Raw genomic sequence first — 24,808 nt, 5'->3', positions numbered from 1 at the left:
GTGCCCTGGGGATGGCGAGGACTTGCAGGCATCATTCTTCGACCTCAATGACCAGGGGACACTGGCAGCACACCCAAGACTGGCCAGGCAGAATGCAGGGGCTCCGCAGCACACCCAAGGGGGCAATACCAGCAGTGCTACCCTCCCCAGCGTGGACCCCACATTGTGCCAGCACCTGTGGGCATAGGCACCCTCCCCTCCGGCCCTGGCCTGGCTGCACAGAGCTGCCATGGAGCCCCTGCCCTCTGTGGACTGCAATGGCCTGGACCAGGGTCTCAGGGTGCAGTGCTTCAGGGAGCTCTAGGCCAAACTGAAGAAAAGCGTGCGAAGCAGCATTTTGGCCAGCTCAGGGGGCTCAGCACCCACAGGCACCACGGATGGGGATCAGGCAATGCCATCCAAGCTCCGGTATCAGCCTGTCAATCAGTTCAATGCCAGGCCAGTGAACCTGTGAGAAGCTCAGAGAGAGCAGGTGGGGCTGTCGTGGGCAGGGTGAGCACAGCACAGAATCACAGGATACCTAGAGTTGGAAAGCACCTCAAGATCATCCAGTTCCACCCCCCCTGCCATGGGCAGGGATGCCTCACAACAGACCATATTGCCCAACCCTCTGTCCAACCTGGCCTTGAGCACTGCCAGGGATGAGCATTTACCACTTCTCTGGGCAACTTGTTCCAGTGCCTCACCAGCTTCACAATAAAGAACTTCTTCCTTATAACCAACCTGAACTTCCTCTCTTTAAGTTTTAACCCATCACCCCTTGTCCTATCACTACAGTCCCTAATGAAGAGTCCCTCTCCACCATCCTTGTAGGCTCCCTTCAGATACTGGAAGGCTGCTATGAGGTCTCCACGCAGCCTTCTCTTCTCCAGGCTGAACAGCCCCAACTTTCTCAGCCTATCTTCATATGGGAGGTGCTCCAGTCCCCTGATCATCCTCATGGCCCTTCTCTGGACTTGTTCCAACAGTTCCATGTCCTTTTTATGCTGAGGACACCAGAATTGCACACAATACTCCAAGTGAGGTCTCACGAGAGCAGAGTAGAGGGGCAGGATCACCTCCTTCGACCTGCTGGTCACGCTCCTTTTGATGCAGCCCAGGATACGCTTGGCTTTCTGGGCTGCAAGCGCACACTGAAGCCGGCTCATGTTCATTTTCTCATCCACCAACACCCCCAAGTCCTTCTCCTCAGGGCTGCTCTGAATCTCTTCTCTGCTAAATCTGTAGCTGTGCCTGGGACTGCTCCAACCCAGGTGCAGAACCTTGCACTTGGCGTGGTTAAACTTCATAAGGTTGGCATCAACCCACCTCTGAGTTATGTCAAGGTCCCTCTGGATGGCATTCCTTCCCTCCAGCATTATCAACTGACCCACAGTGTTGTTGGCATATTTGGTGAGGGCACTTCAATCCCACTCTCCATGTCGACAACAAAGATGTTGAACAGGATCAGGCCCAACACCAACCCCTGAGAGACACCACTCGTTATCCATCTTTAGTTGGACATTGAGCAATTGACCACAACTCTCAAGTGTATGGCCATCCAACCAGTTTTTTATCCACCAGGCGGTCCATTGTGGAGGCAGTGTTCTCACAGGAGAAAGGATAATTGGTACATAAACTCTGAATAATCCTGAAAGATACAGCAAGACCATGAGAGGCCCGAGGAAGCTTAAGCAAGCAAGATAAGAAGAAGCTGGAATTCACTGAGTTAATGAGAACTGTGGACTGTTGGCAAGCTTTCGAGGTCAAGTTCTCACACCTGTGCTTAACCAATTATATGTTAGTCACTAAGGGTCTTCAAGACATGTATCCAATCATAATATGCCAAATCACTGTAACTGCATGTAAGAAATACTATAAAAGGCATGGATTTTGTGCAAATAAAGCTCAGCTCTTGATTACATTAATCGGTGTGCTGTCCCTTGATCTTCCGCAGTCCACCCCTCAGATTTTTATCTCCAATTTAGAGACAAGGATGTGGTGTGGGAAAAGCATGGAGGGAGGGATGTGGACAGAACAGGACTGTCTTGGGCAGCCATCAAAGCTGTGGTGTTCAGGTGTTTCTGTACAGTGATATAGTGTAGCCTGGGAGCATTGGGATGGAGGTGAGGGATGTGATGGCTTCTCCCTGACTTCTGGTTTGGATGGGGCTCTGAAACAGGAATGGGACTGACACTAAAGTGTTGACTCCCTGCAAGGTGTTGTCCCTCTGGCCCCTCTGGAGATGGATGGTCAAGCTGACAGCCACAGGGTTTCTGTGTGCACTGAGCCAGGAGACCATCAACCTCCTCAGCCCGCCCTCTGCCTGGAGGCAGTGCTTCCTGTGCACACGCAGTACTGCTGGGAGGGAAAGCAAGTGGAGATGCAGGATCCGGCACAGATCCAGGAGGAGGCACAGGGCCCCGATGTGTGGAAGGGGCCAAGGAAGGTGGAATCCTAAAGGGCTTGCAGGGGGGAGAGGGTTAATGCCAGGGAAGTCCGGGAGATGCCCATGCCACAGCTCAAGGGCAGCCCTTTGTTCAGGGCCCCTGTTTGCACCTCAGGGCCCCGCTCTGCCCCCAGCCTGGGGCTCTGAGGAGCCTCCCTACCCCGGGGGTCCTGCTGGGGGACAAACGGAGCTCTGGTGTCCCTCCTTGCCTCCCTTCTCTCTTCAAGAGTAGCCAAGAAGAGCCTTGGCTCTGCTGGGCCACCCCCCATAGAGAACAGAGAAGTCACTGTGTCTTCCCTGTTCGAAGCAGCCCAGAGTTCCAGCAGTGGCTGCCCAAGACCTGCAGAAGGTACAGGTGAGGTGCATGTGGGCACGTGTCTGTTTTGGGGCCAGGAAGATGGTGGACTTCAGTGAGGAAGTCCAGGAGCTGCTGGACTATTTCAGACCCCCTGATGACAGCCTGGCTCAGGTTGCAGAAACGTCCCTCCTGCAGGTGCCACCAGCACCACCAGTGGCTGCAGGACCTTGCTGTCTGCCTGCCCCCATCCTGCCCAGAGGGGAAAGCAGAGGCCAGGCTGGTTTGTTCCCTGTGCAGCCACAGGACCAAGGAGCCCTCGAGTGCCTTGTGCTCTGCTGGGATGGTCACCTCTGGAGGCCCTCAGCAGCAGAGATCCCCGAAGAGCAGCCATGAGCACTTTCCTCAGGAATGCAAGACCTACGTGGATAACTCAGGGTGAAACAAGGCCTTTACCAGAGTAAACCAGTAACATCCTTAAAACATGCCTGAGAGCTCTTTATTTATTGAATGAACAGGTGGGCAATGCCCTCCACGGCTACAGGGGTATCAGGGACAGTGCTGGCAGGGGGACATAGGCACTGGGGCTGTTCTGTGCCTCGTCCCCTCCCTGAGAGGGGCTGGCATGTAACCCCAGCTATCCCAGAGCCCTGCTCCCTCCTCATTTCTGGGCTCTGAGACTTGCAGCTTGAGAGCCCCACAGTAACCACCGGGCACCTCTCCATTCATCATCACTCATCCCCAGTGAGGGATGCATAGCCTTGGGATTGATGTCATCCTCCCGCCTCACTTCTCTAGGACTAAAGCCATGAGTGGACCCCCAGAGGAGGAACGCAAGAGGAGGCCCAGCAGCAGCAGAGAGATGTCCCTCGAGAATGCTGGAAGTCTGCTTGGAGAAGTGCACAGGGAACCCCTATTTTCCCAGTCCAAATGCCTTCCACCAGCAATGGGGCCCTATGGGCTTTTCTGGAGATCATCACCCAGGGGCTGTGGGCATGGGAGAACACTGAACCATTCTCACAAAGCCTTGACCGTCTCATCTCTGGTGGCAGTACTGAAGCTGTAGCCATAGACAATCCCAACACTACGTCTATCAAGACATACTGTTCCCCACTGGAATGCTTCAAGGCTCTGACGTAATCAATCTGCCAAAGGCTCCAATGAACCTTGCCTTACGTTATACACTGGGCATGGGTTTGATTTGCGTGGTAGGCCGTGAGCCTTATCTCATGTCGCCGGCAAGCGGCGAGGATCGCTTCACAGGTCTCCACGGGCACGGGTGTCCCTGAGGGTGGGTGCTGCCAGAGGCGCAGGGCACACAGGACCAAACCAGCAGTGCGGCGCAGGGCACACAGGACCGCGGTGGTGCCTCTGGGCAACCCGGCGGCCACGTTCCAGCAGCAATAACTGCCCCCTGAGACCCCTTACCTGCCCCCTGAGACCCCTTACCCGCCCCAAGACCCATCTCCTGCCCCATGACACCCAGCACCTTCCCCTACACCACCCCCGCTGCCTCAGCACCACGACCGGAGCGCGCATGCGCGACAACGGCCTCTGGGAGGGGCGAGCCGAGCGGAGCCGGCACAGGTGCGCATGCGCGGTGCGGGCGTTGCCTGGCGACGGCAGGACGCGGGTGAGCGGTCCCGGCAGCTGCGGCCTGCCGGTGCGGGATGAAGCGCGGAGCGGGCGCGGAGGCTGCGGCGCCGGGATGGGGGGACCCGGGACAGGGCCCTGGCGGCACCGACCCCGGCCCTGGTCCCGAGGAGCGCATCGCCGCTCGACAGCGCCGCATCGCTGCCCGCCTCGATGCCAAGCGCCGGTGAGAAATGGGGCCCGATTCCGCCGCCGCGGTTATGGCGGCTGCACCCCCCGCTGTCTCGCCCTAAATCAGAGCCGGGTCCTGGCGCCTCCGTGCCCTAAACCGGCACCGCGTCCCGCACCTTCCTCCCAGACCAGCGTCTGGTCATAGGTGATCTCCTCTTCCACCAGCTGGCACTGGGCTTGATGTCCCCGGCTCCAAAGTAGTGCCAGTTCCCCATCCCTCACCCAAACTGGCAGGAGTCTGAGTCACCCAAACCCACTGAGCGCCAGCACTGGCTCAGAGACCATCCCCACGGCTCAGAACATCCCCTGCCCACACCAACACTGGGGCACAAACTGAGAGGGCAGGGGCCTGACGTGGCCTTAACAGCCCTCATGGGATGCAGGATCTCTCCCCAAACCGGCCTTGGGTCAGGGACCACCCTGAACCCTGGACCACTCAGAGGCATTCTGCATGCCCTGCCAAATGGCAGGAGGTCAGAGGCTATGCCTCCAATCCCAGCTCAGCTCAAATTCGCAGATATCCCTGTTGTGTCCCCAGCCTATCTCTAGGGCAGCAATAACCCTTCCCCAAGATATGGTCCTGTCATGGACACTCTGCCCCTGTGGACAAATCAGCACCAGACCCATGGCATCCACAATCTGTGAGTCCCAATCTGGGATGCACCAGCAATGAAGCACACCTTTCCCCAAACCAGGTCTGAACCCACCACCCCCTCCACAGCCTAGTGAACTCTAGGAAAGTGCCTGCCGACCCTGTTACCAAACCATGGGGCCAAAACAGACCTAGGTCACTGACATACACCCCCATTCCAACAGGCTTATTTCCTCCTTTCCAGTCCCAGAGCCTTCCTTAAAGGTCAAATTGAGCCCAAGGATCTAGTGTGGGATCCATGCCAATGCTGAAATGGCACCAGACAGAAGCTGGCTGTCTTCATGGCTGAGCAAGGGCCACCCCTCCCACCTCCCCAGGTAGTCTCTGCCCCCTGCTCTCCTCCCTCTGGGAAGCAAACCGGGGAAACTGGGACCCCCAAGCCCTGTGCAGTAGCCAGCCATGGGCTCCCCTCCCAGCTTCAGAAAGGGAAACTCAGAGCCTGTTTTCCCTCTGAGGGCTGTCCCACCCTTTTGTGTCTCCTTTCTGCAGCTGTGGGGACATCCTGGCCTGGGACTAAATCTGCACTGAACTGTGCTGTCTGGGCTGGGATCCCAGGTCCAAGGCCAAGTCTGAGCATTAGGAAGATGGTTCTGTTTCAAAATGTCCTGTCTTTTTCCCTTTTCTGCCCAGAGAGGCCCTTGGAGAAGAGCCAGAGCCGAAGGTAGTAGAGAAGAAGAAGGAAGAGCAGAGAAAGAGCCACCAGCAGATTGAGGAGAGCCGGCAGGTGCGGCAGTAGGGCAGGAAGGTCTTCCTGGGGCCCTGACCTCTAGAAATTTGGCTTTACACTACTTTTAGCTTTGTGTGGTGCTCAGAGTTATGCAGCAGCATTTATGTGAGAAGGTGAGAAGAAGCAGGGAAAGAAACTCCTCAGGACTGGGTCGAGGTTGATTCTTGGGCTGGATCCTGGGGATACAATTTTCCTGTGACAAACAATCCATATATTGGTACAATCTGGGACTGACATCATGCATCCAAACCCCAGCACAACACCCCTGACCCATCTAAATATGCAAGAGAAGCAAACCAAGAAGGTGCTCTGTGCACATTCCTCTGTGCTGATGGCCTGGAAGGCTTTGCAGGAGAGGGAGGACCCATGGGTGCATTGAAGTCACAGAATGAGGGAATGCTTTGGGTTGGAAGGGACCTTAAAGCTCATCCAGTTCCACCCCTTGCCACGGGCAGGGACACCTTCCACTAGAACAGGTTGCTCCAAGCCCCGTCCAACCTGGCCTTGAACACTGCCAGGGATGGGGCAGCCACAGCTTCTCTGGGCAACCTGGGCCAGGGCCTCACCACCCTCACAGAGAAGAACTTCTTCCTAAGAGCTCATCTCAATTTCCCTTCTGTCAGTTTAAAGCCATTCCCACTTGTCCTTTCCCTACAGACCCCTGTCTAAAGCCCTTCTCCAGCTTTCTTGTCAGCCCCTTTAGGCACTGGAAGCTGCTCTAAGGTCTCCTCCAGAGCCTTCTCATCTCCTGGCTGAACAAGCCCAGCTCTCTCAGCCTGTCTCCATAGCAGAGGTGCTTCAGCCCTCGGAGTATCTTTGTGGCCTCCTCTGGACTGGCTCCAGCAGGTCCTTGCTGTGCTCATCAATACTGCCATAGCATGATAAGACAGGGCCTATGGGTCCACACAGGCACCTCAGCATGTGGACAGGAGCCAGACCCTGGGTGGGCATAGCAAGAGTTCCCCCAGTATGCTTTCCTCCAGAGCTCAGGTCCCTGTGTGTGAGATGTGTACCACCTACTTCACAGAGGCTGGCCAAGCTGCAATTTGAGAGCATGCAGATGGTGACAAATATCCAGGTGGCTGCTGACTTGAGAGAGACGCAGAGGAGGGCAGAGAATGAAGATCTGAAGCTGCAGAGGTAAGAGACTGTGTGGTGGGTCTGCACTGTTGGGAAGGAGCAGTGCAGATGTGGTGCAGCTTTCTTGGTCATCCAGGAGCACTCAGCAATCAGGGCTACACTGAGTTTATGTTTATAAGGAAAACTGAGGCAAAGAGCCTCCAGGTCCTACCTGCCACAGCGAGATCTTTACAGAGCTCTGAGGGTCAAGGCTGGTGGCTTCCCCAGCTGGCACTGCAGTACTATGGATGCCTGGTTACCAGTGTCCTACAAACCCAACACATCTTCAGCTCCAGAGTTGCAGAAACACAGCTGGTTCTCAACTTTTCATCCCAGGAGCCTTTACCGTCTATATTTGTGGTCCTCCTTGTTCCAGAAGCATATGCACATTTGTCTTTGAGTGTTCCTTGCTGAACAGGTCTCTTGAGCCTGGAGGTGAAACCATGGTGGAGAACGTGCTACTGTTGTGCTAAGAGGTGGCCTTTTTCCGGAGGCTGTCCTCCAGTCATGGAGGTAGAGGTAGTTATTAGCCATAGCAAGGGAATGGGCTGGGACAGCCACATCAGGACGTATGTGAGGAGGGGGAAGAATGTGAGGATGTGCTCATTTGGTGAACTGGATAGTAAGGTCTTTGTGGTGAGGGTGGTCAGATGCTGGGTCAGGGCCCCCTGATACTGTAGAGATCTTCTTCCTTGCAGATATTCAGTACATGCCTGGACAAGGCCCTGCACAACCTGCTCTGACACTGGAGTTAATCCTGCTGTGACCGGGGGCTGGTGATTTCCTGAAGCCCTTCCAGCCTCGATTATTCTCTGATCATCTCTGTGTGCTTTCCTGGGCAAACCTGCCCTGCTTCACCAGAGGAGCTGGGCAGCCTCCAAGGGATGGGCTCTTTCAGCCCTGTCCCCAGGACTCGATCAGCTAGCAAACCCTGAGTCCTCGCTCCCGCTGCCTTTGGAGGGCACTGTAGGAACAGTTTGTGGAAGGCTGGCTGTAGCAGGATGCATGTCCCTTGCTCAGTGTGCTTCCCCGTGGGAATCTCATTAGGGAAGCAGGTGCCGTGTCCAGGAACTGCCCGTAGAGCAAATCTGAGGGTGGCAAAGATAGTGGCCGCTGTTCAGCCTGAGCCAAAAGCCATTCACAGAGCACATTGAATGGTGTCTCCAGAAGAGGAATGAGTTTTGCTGGCTGTTCAGCACCGTTTGGCTTTAGCTGGAGTATGGTCTCTGCATAGTTTGACTACCAAGTCTAGACAGCTGGGAGGCTGTTTGGCACTGCTTGTCCATCTCCTCTTGCCCAGAGACAGCTTGCTTGGCAGAAGCAGTAGTGCTTCTTACAAAGGTGACTGCTGCTTGAGCTGAGCTCCTCAGCCTTTTCTCCCTTGGGTAAGGGCAGAGCTGGGGAAATGCCTGTCTGAAGAGAAGGGCATGCAGGATCCCAGCTCTAACAAGCACTTGCAAGAAAGCTGCTGTTCCACTGGCATCTTGAGGCCATTTTGAGTTCAAACTGGGTTATGCAGGAAAAAGTGCTCCTGTAGGCTGGGCCACCAAACCATGTCTTAAGCACTTGCTGCCCTGCCCCAGCTCCCCATTTGCCATGTACTCCTTATTACATGCAGGATGCAGAAGCTGGAGAATGAAGCCAAGTCTAGCGCACAGAAGTTTGCGGAGATCACCTCCAAGTGGGCCTTGGCCAAGGACATGACGATCCCACAGGATCTGTGGCAGCTGCTGAACCAACAGCAGCAGCTGTGTGTGCTGCTTCTGGAGCAGAAGAACAAGCTCATCAGTGAACTGCAGCAGGTAGCATGGGGACCAGGCAGGAGCAGCTCCAAGGCTGGGGAGGGTTCAGGCTCTGGAGGATACTATTCTGAAGCATCCCAGTGTCTGGATCTTCAATCCGCCAGCAGGTGGCTGGGGTCTGTGCAGTGTCAGTTGCTTTGAGTTGAAATCGTGCCACGAGTTGCAATGCCAGTGTCCTGACATGGGTGCTCTAGCGATGTGCAGTGCACAGGGACAGACGCACAGGACACTGGCAGAAGTATGACAAGCTGGCGGGGCCCAAATTACACGACAAAAATAAAAGGCACATGAGCAGAGGGGGGGAGTGGTTTTGTAGAGGGGAAAAAGGCGTTCCCACATCAGGTTCTCTTGCCCTCAGAGAAGGAGTGGTGTGTTTGCAACATCTGTCACCTCCCACTCCATCTCACCTGGACCTTTGGCAGTGATGATCTGTCTTTCCTCCCCTCTCTGGCTCTTTGCTCTTAACACCTCTTATTTGGAAAAGACAGAGTCCTGCCCTACCTAGTAGGACCCATCTGGGTCCTTTATCCCTTTCAGTTATCCCCTTTCAGTTATCCCCTGAGGATTCCTGGTCAAATCCTTCTCTCTGATTTCAGCATCCACTCTTCTCCTCCAGGAGCTGAAAAACAAAGATGAGCAATATGTGCAGGCCATTAAGAAGCAGTCAGATGATATCCACTTGCTTTTGAAGAGAATGGAGGAACAGATCAGGACCATGGTGAAAACTTACCATCATAACTTCCTACAGATTGAGGTATCCAGTTCATATGGTGGAGGAAGAGCCCAACAACAAAGCCTGCATCCGCTTGCTTCTCCATACCTATGTCAAAAAGATCTCAGGCTCATTGCACTGGCTGGGTTGACTACTGTGCAGAGCAGCATGGCTGATGTCTTGGTGAATGAGGCTGAAATCTGGCCAAGCAAGAGTACTGAATGGTGCTGAGTGCTGAGGGGCTGGTTTATACTGTGCTGTGAATGACTGTGGTTCAGTGCAGAGCAACTCAGTCATGTACGAAAACTGCTGCTGCTTGATGGATGGTTATTCATGTCTCTAAAAGCCAGAAAGTACTATTGTGGTTCTTTAGTCTTACCTTCTGCAGAGCACAAAGTCCCACCTCACGGATCAAACCTGTACTTGTTGCTGAGTGAGGGCATCCTTCTCCATTCAATGTCTTGTAAGGTGGAATCAAATGGCTGCCTGATCCAGCTTCACTGCTGATTACCAAGCAATGATTTCCAGTGAGCTGACATTGCTACCCACCACCCAGAGCATCCCTCCCAGCTCCAGGTGGCTGATAGCAGCAGTCCCCTTGGGTTTGCAGAGGGAGGTCTCCTGTTATGGAGACATCAGGCCAGTGTTTGTTCATCAGACAGCAGCAGCAATCTGCAGCCAATCCTCTCCTGGAAGCTGCTGGCCTGGATTAGTGAAAATTGGCAACGAATGGTGCCAACATGATGGTGAAGGGCTCTGTCTTCTTCACAGAAGGCTTTTGAGGAGGAGCGGAGAGAGCTGCTGGACAGCAACAGGAAGAAATGGGAGGAAGCCATCCAGGCCCACAATGCACAGGAGGTAAGGTCCATGTGGGATTTAGAATCACTCAATAGTTTAGGCTGGAAAACACTTTTAAGATCCTTAAGCCCAAATGTTAACCGAGCACTGCCAAGAGCACCAGTAAACCATGTTCTTGAGTGCTACATCTGTACATATTTTAACTTCCTCCAGGCATGGTGACTCCACCACTGCCCTTGGCATCCTCTTCCACTGCTTGACAGCCCTTTCAGGGAAGAAATTTTTCCTAATATCCAATCTAAACCTTCTCTGCTGCAACTTGAGGCCGTTACCTCTTGTCCTATTGCTTGTTACTTGGGAGAAGAGACTGACCCCACCCCACTACAACCTCCTGTCAGGCAGTTGTAGAGAGTGGTAAGGCCTCCCCTGAGCCTCATTTTCTCCAGTCTAATCAGCCTCAGTTCCCCATAGCCGCTCCCCATATGGAAGCAGCCTGTCCCTCAGGAGTGTGGGGAGCAAAGACGCAGTTTTTCAGCCTTCTCTGCAGGGGAATTATCCATGCACGACCTTGCTTTGGGCTACCCAAAGGAACTGATCACAGGAGGAAGTTGTCACTGTTGATAAACAACATTCTCCTTTTGCCCATAGATGGAATACCTCAGTGCCCGCATGAGGAAGGTGGAAGAGTTTGAGAAACAGTTGAGCCAGCTGCGGGTGCAGGATGAGGAGGAGTATAACACCATGAAGATGCAGCTGGAGAACGATGCAGAGGTACAGAAGAGGCTGGTGTGTGCCATGTGGCAGTGGATCAGATCTGCCTGGGCTTTTCTGTGTGTAGCTGGCTCTGGTATGAAAGCTGCAGCTGGTATCTGGTCACCTCAGCTCTTCAGTGTGCACAGTCCAGGCCTGTGTCAACAGGGTGAGTGAGCTGCTGTTCTCTCCATGGATCCTATACCATAGTGTCCCTCTGCCCTTGGCTCTCAGAGGTCTGTAGCACCTGAACTAGGTGTATGAAACATCTGAGAAAGTCAAGGGGTTTGCTTCTTCTGACATCATGATTGAGAGGAAGATCAAATTGTGCAACTGTCCTGACACTACATCATTTCATATCAGCCCAATTTCCTCCTTTGTCAGGGTCTTGGCCTAGGAGGTGTGAGCTTTTTCTCTGACATCTAGCCATCTCTAATGCCCTTGAAGCCCACGTGGTGTGAGAACTGTAATGAGTTTGCCCGTACTCAGGTAAGAGGGCATGCTATAGAAGAGCACAGTCCTCCTAGGAAGCCTAGGGAAATACAGGCAAGGGTTGATGTCTGGAAGGTTTTGCACAACTGCAGGTGAAATATTACTGTTTCAAGGTCCCTGTCAGCCTGAAAGGGCATGTCCCGGGGGGACAGTCCTGACTGTGGGTTCTTCATGTTGATAACCTGGAAGTGACAGGGTGTGTAACTAGCAGCATGCTGGAGATCAAGGTTCACAGATGGTGATGGGGAGCTGTTGAAAAAGGCACCTGCTGCCTTTAGCTGTAGTTGTGGGAGGGTTTATCTGTAAGGCAGGGGAGGGAATTATTCTTCTCTATATCTATGTGTCCTTGTCCAGGTTTGACAACATCCTTGGGAACAGGTGAGATTGTCTAGAACAGACCAAGCAGACAAATGACCCCTAAGAAAAAGTTGAAAGGCTGGGGCTGCTTAGTCTGGGAAAGAGTTCTGTAGGGAGATATCTACAGATACATGTCCTCTGTAAATGCAGGAAAAAGTAATGGGGTTGAGTTTTGGTAGGAAAGATTTAAATTGGCATTCAGAGTTTGGTTTGAAATTTCAAGCTAGGAAAGTGGCAAGGGCTTGGTCAGCAAGAGTGACTGTGACCTTGGTTTGCTGCTCTGTGATACATGGTTTTAGGAACAGCTGAAGTCAACTTCTGCTAGGACTGATTTGGTGAAGTTTTCTCTCTTTGGGGCAGAGGGAGGAGCTACATGCCCTCCTGGTTCCCTTCAGAAGAAAAGAGAAGTTGGAAGTACCTGTTTTCCTGACTAACCTGTGGTATCATTATCCTGAGGTATCTCTGAAGCAAGAATTTAGCTAACACCTAACAATGAAGTCTGTGGTTTGAGGGTTATTGAATACTCACCAGTTTCACTAGATGGGAATCAGCATTTTAAATACAGGGGTTGGGCCATGGCTTTCCTCCATCTGCTATAAGGAGGAGGTCCCTTGGCCCTGCTGGGATTTACCTCCATCTTTTCTTCAGTCAAGCGCTGATCCTAACCAGGTGGGACAGCTTCTGGGTGTCTTCTCAGGCTGCGTGTACACTCTCTGTTGTAAGTAGGGCTACCCGGGAGAGCTCCAAGCCAGCTAACTTGGGTACCAGTGTCTTGCCTGCTTCTAGCCTACCGCTCAGGACTCTTTACCTGCCCTCAGAGATGTCCCTGGGCCTAGAGAGACCCTGCTGGGTATCTCTGCTGTGCAGACTGCTGTGCACAACCAAGCCTGTAGCTGATGCTGTAATTTAGGGGCATGCAGGAGCTTCATACCAATCACTTCCTAATGTGGAAGAAGGCCTTATAGGCTCCTCAGTAAAGCACAGTATTATGAGATTTTTTTCAGACTCCTGCCTCCTTTTGCACCTGGAAAACACACTGATGAATTAAACCACACCACCTCTCACCCATCCATGCAGTCATTCTGCCTGTGATGCCACTGTGCCCCTTGAGCTCATTTCAAAGTGACCTGTAGAGCTGTCAGAGAGCAGTTCATTGGCAGGGTGCGATACCTCCCAGCCCAGAGCAGCCCCAGGAGACTGTAACAATCAGCCCATGAAGTGGCTCTTCCTTTCCATCAACTGTCAAGCAAACAAGGTGCTGGGAAGCTGAGAGAGGTGTCTCCTCCACTGCAGATGTCTCCTCCATTGCACCTGTGGAGCAAAGGGAGCAGAACTCACTGCCTCTGTCCTGTGTCCAGGCTATGCAGTGTGATGCTGCCAAAACAGATGCTTTGCTTGTTTTGTTCTGGTTTCATTAAGACCTGGAGCACAGGCAGTCCTATGTGTCCTTTCCTCCAGCTTGCCAAATAACTTCTGAGCCTCTTGGTTAATTGAGAGACATGCAATCCTTAAAACTGACATGCAAATCAGCATCTGCATTGAAGAGAGAGCCCAGAATTAGTGCTCCACTGAGTGCAAGTTGGATAAAACATGTCTGCTCTCCCTTCCCCAGACATGGCCCTGTAGCTTGTACTGATGGACAGCCAACATCTCCACCACTCACACATGAGGGATGCCACATCAGCTGGGAAAATGTGTGTGGGAAGATGGGGTTTGGAGACATAGGATCAGTAGGATCCAGGCTTCAGTGTGGCCTTTGCTTATGGCACAACTTGTTCTCATGTTTTCTGGAATGTCAGAACCTGGAGAGGCAGCTCCAGCAGATGAAAGCTGTTTATCGCCTGAACCAGGAGAAGCTGGAGTTCAACCTTCAAGTGCTTAGGAAGCGGGATGAGGAGAACACCATCATCAGAGCCAAACAGAAGAGGAAGCTCAACCGGTAAAAAAACATCCCTGGAAGGTGGGCTCTGCCTTACCAGCTATCACCTCCCCTGTGCCAGTTTTTGGGGAGCCCGTCACCTAGCACAGGCCAACAAGCTCTGTCCCAACCCATCCCCGGGCAGGGGTTAGCCCAGAGCAGGGTCATCCCCAGCGCACTTGGAATAGGCTGGCCATGGCCAGCTGCATCAGGGTCACTCAGGCCTTGTCACTGAGTCATTGCTAGTAGATAAACAGCCTCAAGTCCCAAAGCTTTCATACAAGCTGGGTATGCCCAGAAGTGCCTCTTTGGGGTGCCCAGCTTTGCTGTCCCTCCATAGGCTCCACAGCTTGCTCAATAACCTGAAAATAAAACTGGCCAACCGAGAGAAGCAATTCAGAGAGGAGAAACAGAGCATGGCGGTCGACTGCGAGAGCATCAGAGTGCGGTGCAAGGATGTGCAGAGGAGGATGAGGTGGGGTGTGCGTGGGCATCCATCCATGACAAAGCCTCAGAGCACCTAAGTGAGGTGCAGGGGGAGCCGACTCATCATTCTGAGGCATGGAGCCTGCTTCCATGGGCCATCTCCCTTCTGTACAGGCAGTTTGCTGTCGCCAATGCCGAGAAGTTCATGGAGGTCTGGCTTATGAATGAGGCAGAAGCCAAAGGCCTGATGCGGAAAGCCCTCGATGCAGATCACATCATACACACCCAACAGCTGGGGCTGCCCTGGGAAGAGCCTCATTACTGGTTCCTGAACAATGTCGGCCCCCTTGGGCATTATAAGGTGAAGAGGAGGGCGACCAAGCTGGCTGCAGAGGTCCTGACAGGTGGGATGCACAGTGCCCTTGTCACCCTTGTAGCAGTGGGAGAGCCTCACCTTCCTCCATGACATCTCCTTCTGTTACTCCTGTCCTTGCCATTGCAAGGTAGGAGGTGACATTTTGAGTCCAAGCAGAGGCTGTGCCCAGCCCTGAGCTGGCTCATGCCAAAGCAATGTGAGGATCTTTGTGCTGTACTTTAGCCCAGTGTTCCCAGTTCTGGACAAGCTGACCAGAGATTGTGTCCCAGGTTCTTTGGGGCACTTTTCAAGTCACAGGGAATAATTGTGATTTCCCTGATGACTCCTGCAATGATGTGACTGGGGAGCGCAGTCAAAGCATAAAGGCGTTTGCTTGTCCTTCTTTCTCCATGTTTCAGAGGGCAGCTCTGGGGAAGGACAAGAAGAGGAAGGGAGAGAGGAGAAAGAAGAAGTGGGCAGCAGTGAAGGGGGAAAAGAAGACACAGTGAAGGTTGAGGGCAGAGTCACAGCCCTGGGAAATATCTCAAAGAAGACTGCTAAGAGGATCCTGGAGCTCGTGAGCAAAGAGTCGGTGCGTGATGATGTAGCACGTGCCTTGGTCAGGGAGCGGCCATATCGTCCCCTGCTTGCTCCAGCTTGTAGGGGATCTCTTCTGAGCTCCATGTCTTGGGGTGAAGGCTTCTGCATGGCACTGCCTTGCTATGCCAAGCAGCCTGTTGTCAGAGAGCTGCCCCAGGGGCTGGGAGAGGGTCTCCAGGTGTCTGTTCCAGAGCCCCCTGGCCCTGCCCAGCTTCACACTGCCTGGCTGCTGTCCACCCTCCCTGCTCAGCTTGCCACCACAGAGATGACACAGCTATAGCATGGCATGGGCTGGCCTCTGGGCAGGGGCAGAGAAACTCACTGTTTCTCTGCACCCTCTTCTCTTGCCTGTCTCCTAGGATTTCCTCATTGAGAACAAGCTGCTGAAGCCCTTGAAAGCGCTGGAGAGGCACAACCGCATCCTCATAAAGCTCGACTACATCTTTGAGGTGAGCTGTGGCTTGGCCCATCAGGGGCTGCAGGGAAGGGAAAGCTCTCTGCCCCATGTCCATGGGGTGTAGGAGTCTCAGCCCCTCCAGTGAGGTCAGGCTGGGCTTCTGGGAGTACTCTGGGGCAGCAAGGGGAGAGGAGCACTGTGAGAGGGTGTGAAGCACTGTGGCTGGATGCTTCTCAACTCAAGGCCGTCCTGCTGATGAATTGGACATCTCCAGGCCCCTCCAAACTGTCCTCAGACTCTCCCATCCACAGATAGCCCCAGCTGTCCCACACTATCCCCTTCTTACCACTCGCTCCTGCCTTGAGTGGCATCGCCGGAGGGGTACCCTCTGCTCCTGGGAGATGCTCTTTGTTCCACTCCACCTCCCGTGATGTCTCAGGGGGAGGCTGACCTGGTTCCTCTGCCTCCCCAGGCCATCGGAATCAACAGTGAGGATGACCTGTACCAGCTGCTGGACTTTTTCCTGAAGTACAAATCCCAGGAGGTGGCTGCGAGCCAGGTGGGACCACCAGGGGCAGCAGTGGGGAAGAGCCCAGGTGTTCCGGGAAGGAGGAGCAGAACATCTGAACACCCAGGGAGGGCAGAGAGAGGGAAGAGAGTGTTGACCCTGAAATGTTTCTCTATGATGGGACAAGCGAGTTGAACATGCCAGGGCTGAGGGGATGTAATCTTCTGTTTTGGCCAAATAGAGCCTCTTGCACATGAATTTTTGCATCAGCTCCCTAAATTTGCCAAGGCACAAGGCTATGGGCAGCTGGAGCTTTCAGGGGGAAGGTGGCTCTTGGGGAGGAGGAGGTGGTCAAGGCACTGTGCCCAACTTGCTGGCCTTCCCTTCAGAGCCAGAGCAGCCCAGATGGAGATCCAGCTGAGAGCAGAGAGGATGATGGATCTGGCACCCAGAGGGACAAATCCCCTCAGAGCTCGCTCCCATCTGTGCACATCCACACTGATGATGTCCTAAAGATCCTGAAAGCGTTTGTGCGGGACTTTGACAAGTTGAGGTAGGACTATGGGCAGAGCGGGGCAGTTGTCACTAGGAGGGAGCCGGGCTGGGGCACAGCAGGGGTCTGGGTGGACTGTATTGCCCTGGTTGCAGTGAGAGCTTCCCCCTGCCTGTCCTGCAAGATTACAGAGGGGTGAGGAGGGTCCCACCAAGGCAGGGGTACAGGCAGTGCCTGTGTGAGGGATGACTGGGGATAACGAGGCAGGAGATGAGCAGCAGGGGAGGGAAGCAAAGCCCTGGAGCAGGCAGGTACCAGCTGTGGGGTCATGCTCATCCATGTGATGATGGCAGTGGTGCTCAGGGTAGCTGAGGGGCTGTTCCTCTCCAATGAGGAGCTGAGCCCCAGGGCTTTGTTCTCTGTCCCCCAGGCAGAGGAAGGGGGAGGAGAAGGAAAAGGACAAGGATAAGGAGGTGCTACAGGTACGGGACAGCTCCAAGGATGGGGAATACTGGGAAGCTGTGGCACATGTTATCCCCGAGACGACGCTGAAGCTGTGGGATGCGCTGGCAGCAGCACTGGAGGACTATTAGTGAGTGCCCGGCAATGACTGCTGGGGACAGGGCAGGCTGGTGGTGTGGCTGGGGAAACCACAGTGGGGCTGGCACCACCACCAACCCTCTGCCCTCCTGGCTCAGTGAGGTCCTCAGGCGGAGGGCCATCCTGGTCACCGAAGCAGGCATCCTTCAGCAGCAGAACTCAGAGCTGTGCCGGTTGCTGGAGAAGTACATCAGCTCTGGGGTGAGTGCATTATCCCCCTCTTTCATCCACCCCATGCTGTGTGCCCCACACACTGCTCCCAGACATGGGGCCACTGCCCAGAGCCCATCGCTGTCAGGCTCAGGGAGATTATCCCTACAGTTGAACAGCAAACTGATCTGCCCTCCCACACAGTGGATGGACCTGAACCTGTCCTGACCCGGGGAAGCACAGTGAGTGCCCAGGGCCAGGCCACAGCTTTTCTCTGCCCAGAGCTGAAGCTGTGTCTGGGGCCAGGGCTAATAAACCCTTCACACACCAGGCAGTTTGTGTGTGAATCCTGAGCGCCCTGCTTGCCTCCAAAGATGCTGGGGAGCCACAGCCAAGCATAACCCCAATCCAGGGGACTCATGGCACCGTGGGAAAGCTTTTCCCATATCACTTATGCTACAAAGCCATGTGGTCAGTGTCGTCCCTTCTCTCCATGCAGCCGAAGCCAGGACCCTGCACCTCCCGAGGGTCAGCATCCCACTGCTGTGTCCTGGCTTTGGCAGAGCTCACCTTCTTTTACCTGTTCTTACACCTTATTCCCTACTTTTCCTTTTACTGCCCCAACATCTCTTTCCCCCCCCAGAATACCCACAAACAATCCACTCCCAATTATTTTTCCCTTAGTGGTCCCAAGGCTGCTACATCTGTACCCAAATTCTGCATTTTGGTGTGGCCACCTTGCATCAGTCAGGCCACCCCCCTGGTTCACACCAGTTCTATCTCATTCCCAGTACAGACTTTATCTTTAGCCTTGACTCCCCTGCTGAGTGCTAACACAGCACATGCAGTTTCTCATACCAGAGCAGAATAACACTGTATTGACTTTTTATTTGCTGTCCTTGAATTGTTTTTACCTTTCTCCTGGTCCCCATCAGGGATCCAGCCAGCTCCAAGGGCCGGTGATCCTGTGGGATGGCTTGCTGTCTGCACCCCTGGAGTACAGCAGGATCCATGGGGCAGGAATTCAAATAAAAATGCCAAGAGTGTGAGGGTGGAGGACAGGAAAAGGGTTTTGGGGCAGGGGAGGCAGGGATGGGCAAGCTGCCTGGGACAGGGGAGCAGCAGACACCACCCAGCACATCTTGGTCTGCTGGGCTCCCAGGATTGCCAAGGCAATCCCCAATCAAGGAGTCAGAGGATGTTCCACCTGCAGTCCTGAATCCAGCTCTGGAGTCCCCAACATGCGGAAGAGGGACATGGAGCTGTTGGAGCGAGTCCAGAGGAGGCCATGAAGATGCTCTGGGGGCTGGAGCACCTCTGCAATGGAGACAGACTGAGAGAGCTGGGCTTGTTCAGTCTGGAGAAGAGAAGGCTCCAGGGGGACCTTAGGGCAGCTTCCAGTGCCTAAAGGGGCTGCCAAGAAAGCTGGAGAGGGGCTTTTGACAAGGTCCTGTAGGGACAGGACAAGGGGGAATGGCTTTAACCTGACAGAGGGGAGACTGGGATGAGCTCTTAGGCAGAAGTTCTTCCCTGTGAGGGTGGTGAGGCCCTGGCACAGGTTGCCCAGGGAAGCTGCGGCTGCCCCATCCCTGGCAGCGTTCAAAGCCAGGTTGGATGGGGCTTGGAGCAACCTGGTCTAGTGGAAGGTGTCCCTGCCTGTGACAGGGGGTTGGAACTGGATGAGCTTTAAGGTCCCTTCCAACTCAGACCATTCTGGGATTCTGGGATTCTAGGATTCAGTGTTTGGGAACCTCATTCCCGACAAGGGATGGAGCAGCCTCCAGCTCTTGTAGCTACAGAGGGAAGTGAGCAAGTGGGTGTCAGTGACTCCAGTTCCACCGGGGGAAGGGGGCTCAGGAGAGCCCTAATATCCAACACCCCCCCCCCCCCCCCGACCGTGCTTGTCCCCGGAGGAGTGTCATGAACCGGTGAAGATCCCCCCTCAGCACCCGCCCCGGCGCCTGAGGCCCGGCCCCTGCTCCGCCCCGCTCTGTCCCTCTCCGCCCCACCGCTGCCAGCCCTAAACGAGCCCCGGCACCGGGATGCTGCAGATGTCCGCCCGGACCCCTCGCCGCCTGTCGCGGTGGAGGGGCCGCTGCAGGCGTTGCTATTCGCCCTCGGCAAGGTAGGAACCCCCTAACTCCCCTATTCTCCTTGGAACCCGGGAGCACGGCGCTGAGCACTCGCCGTGCACTAGGGGAGCGCCGGGGTCCGGGCACTGGGGCTGCCTCGTGGGCTGCGGTCTGGGCTGTGGGGCAGCCCTGGACGTGGTAGTCCCGGTCCCGGTTAGGGCACCGGAGCAGTACCGAGGTTGGGGATCCGAGGCTGGCGGCCTGGCTCCGGGCCCCGGGTAAAGTACCGGGCATAGGGATCCGGGTCTGGGCACCGGGGCCGTCCTGAGCTTGGGGATCCGGGCCCCAGGGTAGAACACCGGAGGTGGGACCCCGGATCTAGGCACCGCGGCTGTCTCTGGCTTGGGGGTTCCGGTCAGGGCACCGGAGCAGCGCAGGGAGTCTGGATCCGGGACCGGGTCCGGGTCCGGACCCCGCGGGAAAGCACTGGGGGTGCGGGTCCGAAGCAGCGCCAGAGGTGGAGGTGGCGGTCAGGGCACCGGAGCAGCACCGAGGTTGGGTGCCGGCTGCGAGGGTCCTGGTCTGGGCGCTGCAGCAACACTGAGTTGGGGCGCCGGGGTTGCCGCGGGGCTGCCGGCCTGGGTCCGGGCGCAAGTACCGAGTATAGGGACCTGGGTCTGGGCACCGGCGCTGCCCTGGGATGGAGGAGAGCCCCGAGCTGTGGGTCCGGGCCCCGGAGCCGCCCCGCGCAGGGTCCGGCCGCTTCCCCGCGCTGTCGGAGCGCGTTGTGGAGCGCGCCCTGGGTGGTGTCAGTCAGGCGAGCGCTGCCCGGGGCGGGAGCGGGTGAGTCACTGGCAGGAAACCGATTGCATCAGGAACGGGGCTTTTTTTCCAGCCGGGAATCCCGGAAAGCGCCGCTCCAATCTCTCTCTATCCCCCCCTCTCCCCAGCGCCATGGAGAAAGGAGCCAGCGACGGTGGCAGCAGCTCGGAGGTCTTGCCTACGTCTTCCACGGCCACCTTCAAGGAGGAGCTGCTGTGCCCCATCTGCTACGACCCTTTCCGGGAAGCCGTGACACTTTGCTGCGGCCACAACTTCTGCAAGGGCTGCGTGAGCCGTTCCTGGGAGCACCAGCGCCACGTCTGCCCCGTCTGCAAGGAGCCCTCCTCCTTCGATGACCTGCGCATCAACCACACGCTCAACAACCTGGTGGAGATGATCCTCAAGGATGAAGGGCAGCGTCAGGGCCGCGCGGCCACCCTCTGTCCCCTGCATCACGAGGAAGCCAAACTCTTCTGCCTGGAGGATAAGGAACTGGCGTGCTTTGTCTGCCAGAGCTCCAAGCAGCACGAAGGACACAAGATGCGGCCGGTGCAGGAGGTGGCGACGGATTTCAGGGTGAGGAATGTTCTAGGCATAGAGGGAGGAGGGATGGCAGGCGGAGGCACCCCAGTATCTGGAGGGGTCCAGCCCGCACACCCCATGGCACCAACTTGCCAGTGCATGGCTTTGACTCGCGCCAAAGTGTGATTGTACCCACCAGTGTGCTGGGATGAGGGACAGAGCTGCCACACTGCAAGAGTGAGTCCCACAGGAGTGCCCCCAATGCACTCCCTGGCCAGTAATTACTCAGTGCCCCCCCGATGGTGCTTTGCCCCACGGGAAAGGGGAGCAGGGCAATGCTCTAGGGGTTTGGAGAGCAGCCAGGTCCCTGCATTTCCTCCACTGGGCTGGGCTGGATCTGGCCACGCTGGTTGTTGCAGCAGCTGATTATTGCAGCAGCGCCTCGGGGTTAGGAGTGTGTTTGGGATGGGGGTTGCACAACTCCCCCAGCCAGGGAGGGATGTGGGATGGGGAGGCAGCCCCAAGCCCTGTGGGGTCGGATGGGTCATGGCTGCATGGGGAGGAGGAGGAGGAGGAGATGGGCTCTGGCCAGCAGCCGGGCATCATGCCAGGATCCACCGTGTTTCCTGGCTGGGAAAGCAGCCACTGCTGCCCTGACTCAGCCCACAGGGACGAGCCAGATTTCAAATGTGGCGGGGCAGGCGTGGGGCTGCTGCTTTGCAAGTGTTGGCGGGCTGCCAGCAGCACCAGGGCAGGCAGGGACTTGATGGTGCATCAGTAGAAGGGCTTAAAACAGCAGGGAGGATTTGTCAGGGAGCAAAGCTTCTCTGCCTCACAGCAGCAGCGTGTTCGCATGGCCCTGTGAGGGGCTGACCTCAGCCGCAGGAGGGGAATGTGTGGATGGAGCAAGCATCCTGCTTAACCACATCCTACTGGGCTTGGAACTCTTGTCTTTCTGCACTGGAAACCCTGGGTGTAGGCTTGTGAAGGTCCTGAAGGCATCTCCTCCCCACAGGCCAAGCTGAAGAACATGGAGTCTTCCCTGCGGGATAAGGCAAAGGATTTCGGGGCTGTGCATCGCTCCTACGAGTCCATCTCCAAACACAACCAGGTGCATGGTCCCTATGAGCAGGGAGGCAGTGGATCCAGACACACGTGTGCAAACACATGCATACATGTGTAAATGCATGCGCATGCATGCACACACCCTGGTCAGGAGAGCAGGTGGCTCTGGTGTGGGACACTGCACCCACTCTGGGATGCTCCATCCCTCGGTGAGGAGGGTGATGATGGGGGAGGAAGGACTCAGATGGGGACTTGAGGAGCAGGGTGATGGGGCTGTGCCTGCTGTGGGAGCAGGAATTGGGATCTGGGGAGGGCAGCATGGTCCTGGTTGGAGCCTGGCAGGTCCCTGAGTGCTGGAGCTGGTTGGGGGGGCTCCGGAGAAGTGCTTACGGAAGGCTGTTGTGAGCCCAGGGGAGTGGGGTGCTCCAAAGGGAGGTGCTGACATCCCCACACGGGGCAGGTGGAAGTGATGCGGCTGGAGGAGCAGATCAGGAAGGAGTTTGAGAAGCTGCATGAGTTCCTGCGGAGTGAGGAGCAGGCACTGCTGGCCCAGCTGCAGGAGGAGGCGCGGCGCAAGCACAGCACCCTTGAGGGCAAGATGAAGCAGTTGGCGGATGAGAGCCGGGCCCTGCTCAACGAAGCCCGCCAGCTCCAGGTGGACCTCAAGAAGGATGACTACACCTTCCTCATGGTAAAGCCCTGCCGGGGTGCTGCCCCATGCTTGGCATCTGTGCTGGGGTGCGAGCAGGGCACTGGGTGATCCTTTCAGTGTTTGCAAGCCCCTGTGAGCCCTTACAAGCCAGGGTCTGATGCCTCATGTCTCCTTCTCTTTCAGACCCACAAGAACCGCAAGCGCAGGTAAGCCCTGGTCCCTGCTGTGTCCCCTGCCTGGTGGCACAGGGTGCTCAGGGTTGTTGAGCCCCCATATCCTCTCCTTGGGGGTGAATAGGGTCTGCTGCCTGGCTGCAGAGCAAGGTCTCTGCCCCAGGTGAGTTCCTTTTGTGTACCCCTCAGGTATGGGTGCTCCAGCTCAGAGGGTCCCCAGGGCCAGGCAGCACCCCTAGGTGCCTCTGGGCAGGATAGGGGGCACATATGCAGAAACAAATCAAAATTGCAGGTGTTGTGGGAAGCATTAGAACTGTGATGTTGGGGGGATTTGGTGCTGGGACCCTTGTGGGGTGAGAGCTAGGTTTGGGAGATGTGGGGTGCTGGTGGGGAAGCTCTGGCTAAAATGCAGATGCCAGGAGACCCAGTCAGTCCCTTCATCCCTGACGCATCTCCGTCCTCTGCCCCTGCCCTAGGATTGCCTGCACAGCTGAGGAGCCAGAGCCTGTGCAGTCAGGGATGCTTCTCGATGTCCCCAAGTACCTGGGCTCACTGCAGTACAATGTGTGGAAGAAGATGCTGGACATCATCACTGTAGGTGAGGTACTGGGTCCACTCCAAAGGGGTCATCCCAGGGCTAAAGCAGCCTTTGTATGAGGCAGCCTAAGGGGTGGTGGGTGCTGAAGAGGAGCATGGAGCAGCCATGGCCATAGCTGGGAGGTTGGAGAGAATAAAGGGTGCTCTGGGGCACTTGCATCCCAAAAGGGAAGCCCTGGATGGTGCATTTCTCCATGGTGAACTGGGTTAGGAAAGGGAGGGAGAGTGGGTGGACGGGTGGGTGCCTGTAAGCTCATCACTGCAGCAAGCTGGGCTCCTAACACACATCCCCACCACAGTGCCCTTTAGCTTCAACCCTAACTCCGCGGCGGGCTGGCTCTCGGTGTCCGAGGACCTCACCAGCGTCACCAATGGGGGCTACAAGCTGCTGGTGGAGAACCCCGAGCGCTTCACCTCAGCCCCCTGCATCCTGGGCTCCTGTGGCTTCTCCACCGGCTTCCACACATGGGAGGTGGACCTGGGCACCATCAAGAACTGGAGGGTGGGGGTGGCCCGGCTGCGCAGTGGCAGCCACTGGACCTTCCACCATGATGCTCGCTCCGGGTTCTGGTACATCTACAGCCTGTCCGGGAAGGACAGTGAGCTGTGCCGAGCATCCAACATGGCACGGTCTGAGACGGCGATGGGCAACGTGAGACGGATCCGTGTGGAGCTGGACTGTGATGAAGGGGAGCTGTCCTTCTACGACGCTGACCACAAGACCCACATCTACACCTTCCATGAGAAGTTTGGTGGCACCGTCTTCCCCTACTTCTACATTGGGGGTAGACCGGTGGGTGCGATGCCCAGTTCGCTCCGCATCTGTCCCCTCCGGGTCCAAGTCCATGAGAATGTGCCTGTCTAGTGGCCACCGTCTCCTGCCACCACTGCCTCTACCTGTATTTGAGGTTCTTCTGGTGCTCTTTTAGCTTTCCTCAGGAAAAAGAACAGGACAAAAGCCATGTATGGATGTACTGTCTTTTCTTTATTTTTTTTCTCATTAATAAACATTTTGCTCTTTTTCCATCTCTCGGTGTTCAAATCACTTTTGTTCCTTTCCTGCATCCCTCCTGGATCAAAGCTGGGAAGGCTTTGCAGAAGAGGTATCTCCCTGCCAGGGGGCTGTAAATAGGAAATTAAACTATCTGGGGGCTCCTGAACTCTGTGGGGAGGGAGGAATCCCACACAGCTTGGCTTTTCTCAGGCAGAAGCTTGTCTTTCCCCTCTACAAGGAAAACTATTAGTGGGGACATCCTTGAGAGCAACAACCCATCCCCTCCAACCCTTATCCCCATCGCTTCACACCCCTTGAAGGACTTTTCCATAAATCCCCATGTCCCAGAGCAGGGTGCCAATGTGCAGTTGGGGTTTGGAGGTGGAGGAGGCTCAGAATTGGGAAGGGGAGAGACAAAAACAGCCTCTACAACCCCTTGCTGGGTATGGCCTGACATTAATAGTTCCCAAAAGGCTTTTTCCTCCAGCCTGGTGAACCCTTGGGGTTT

General features: G+C 55.7%; 2 protein-coding genes across 2 annotated transcripts; both read left to right on the top strand.

The window, feature by feature from the left end:
- Positions 1 to 4,365: 4,365 nt before the first annotated feature.
- Positions 4,366 to 17,735, top strand: DRC1 (dynein regulatory complex subunit 1). Its single transcript, XM_062618623.1, has 17 exons — positions 4,366 to 4,542; positions 5,830 to 5,923; positions 6,954 to 7,066; positions 8,664 to 8,847; positions 9,464 to 9,601; positions 10,331 to 10,417; positions 11,006 to 11,128; positions 13,756 to 13,895; positions 14,215 to 14,349; positions 14,475 to 14,704; positions 15,075 to 15,247; positions 15,615 to 15,704; positions 16,125 to 16,211; positions 16,550 to 16,713; positions 17,084 to 17,245; positions 17,352 to 17,454; positions 17,575 to 17,735. The coding sequence occupies exons 1-17, from the start codon at positions 4,394 to 4,396 to the stop codon at positions 17,629 to 17,631; spliced, it is 2,229 nt and encodes a 742-aa protein (XP_062474607.1). The 5' UTR covers positions 4,366 to 4,393; the 3' UTR covers positions 17,632 to 17,735.
- A 1,665-nt stretch (positions 17,736 to 19,400) lies between these two features.
- On the top strand, positions 19,401 to 24,254 carry TRIM35 (tripartite motif containing 35). Its single transcript, XM_062618622.1, has 7 exons — positions 19,401 to 19,528; positions 20,426 to 20,873; positions 21,835 to 21,930; positions 22,345 to 22,575; positions 22,720 to 22,742; positions 23,186 to 23,307; positions 23,606 to 24,254. Exons 1-7 carry the CDS (start codon positions 19,446 to 19,448, stop codon positions 24,169 to 24,171), a joined length of 1,569 nt encoding a protein of 522 aa, XP_062474606.1. The 5' UTR covers positions 19,401 to 19,445; the 3' UTR covers positions 24,172 to 24,254.
- The last annotated feature ends 554 nt before the right edge of the window (positions 24,255 to 24,808 follow it).

Source organism: Pezoporus occidentalis, unplaced genomic scaffold, assembly GCF_034315485.1.
Source record: "Pezoporus occidentalis ecotype Australia unplaced genomic scaffold, CSIRO_AGI_Poc_V1 ctg201, whole genome shotgun sequence".
NCBI classification, from domain to species: Eukaryota; Metazoa; Chordata; class Aves; order Psittaciformes; family Psittacidae; genus Pezoporus; species Pezoporus occidentalis.
This window is presented reverse-complemented; position numbering and strand designations above follow the sequence as displayed.

Bases quoted from the DNA above. Each gene is read 5' to 3' on its own strand.
- DRC1 (XM_062618623.1), top strand. From the start codon at position 4,394: ATGAAGCGCGGAGCGGGCGCGGAGGCTGCGGCGCCGGGATGGGGGGAC. The intron at 14,705-15,074 runs GTGGGATGCACA...TCCATGTTTCAG, and splicing joins GGCTGCAGAGGTCCTGACAG to AGGGCAGCTCTGGGGAAGGA. The intron at 17,455-17,574 runs GTGAGTGCATTA...TTATCCCTACAG, and splicing joins AGAAGTACATCAGCTCTGGG to TTGAACAGCAAACTGATCTG.
- TRIM35 (XM_062618622.1), top strand. From the start codon at position 19,446: ATGCTGCAGATGTCCGCCCGGACCCCTCGCCGCCTGTCGCGGTGGAGG. The intron at 20,874-21,834 runs GTGAGGAATGTT...TCCTCCCCACAG, and splicing joins AGGTGGCGACGGATTTCAGG to GCCAAGCTGAAGAACATGGA. The intron at 21,931-22,344 runs GTGCATGGTCCC...CACACGGGGCAG, and splicing joins CCATCTCCAAACACAACCAG to GTGGAAGTGATGCGGCTGGA.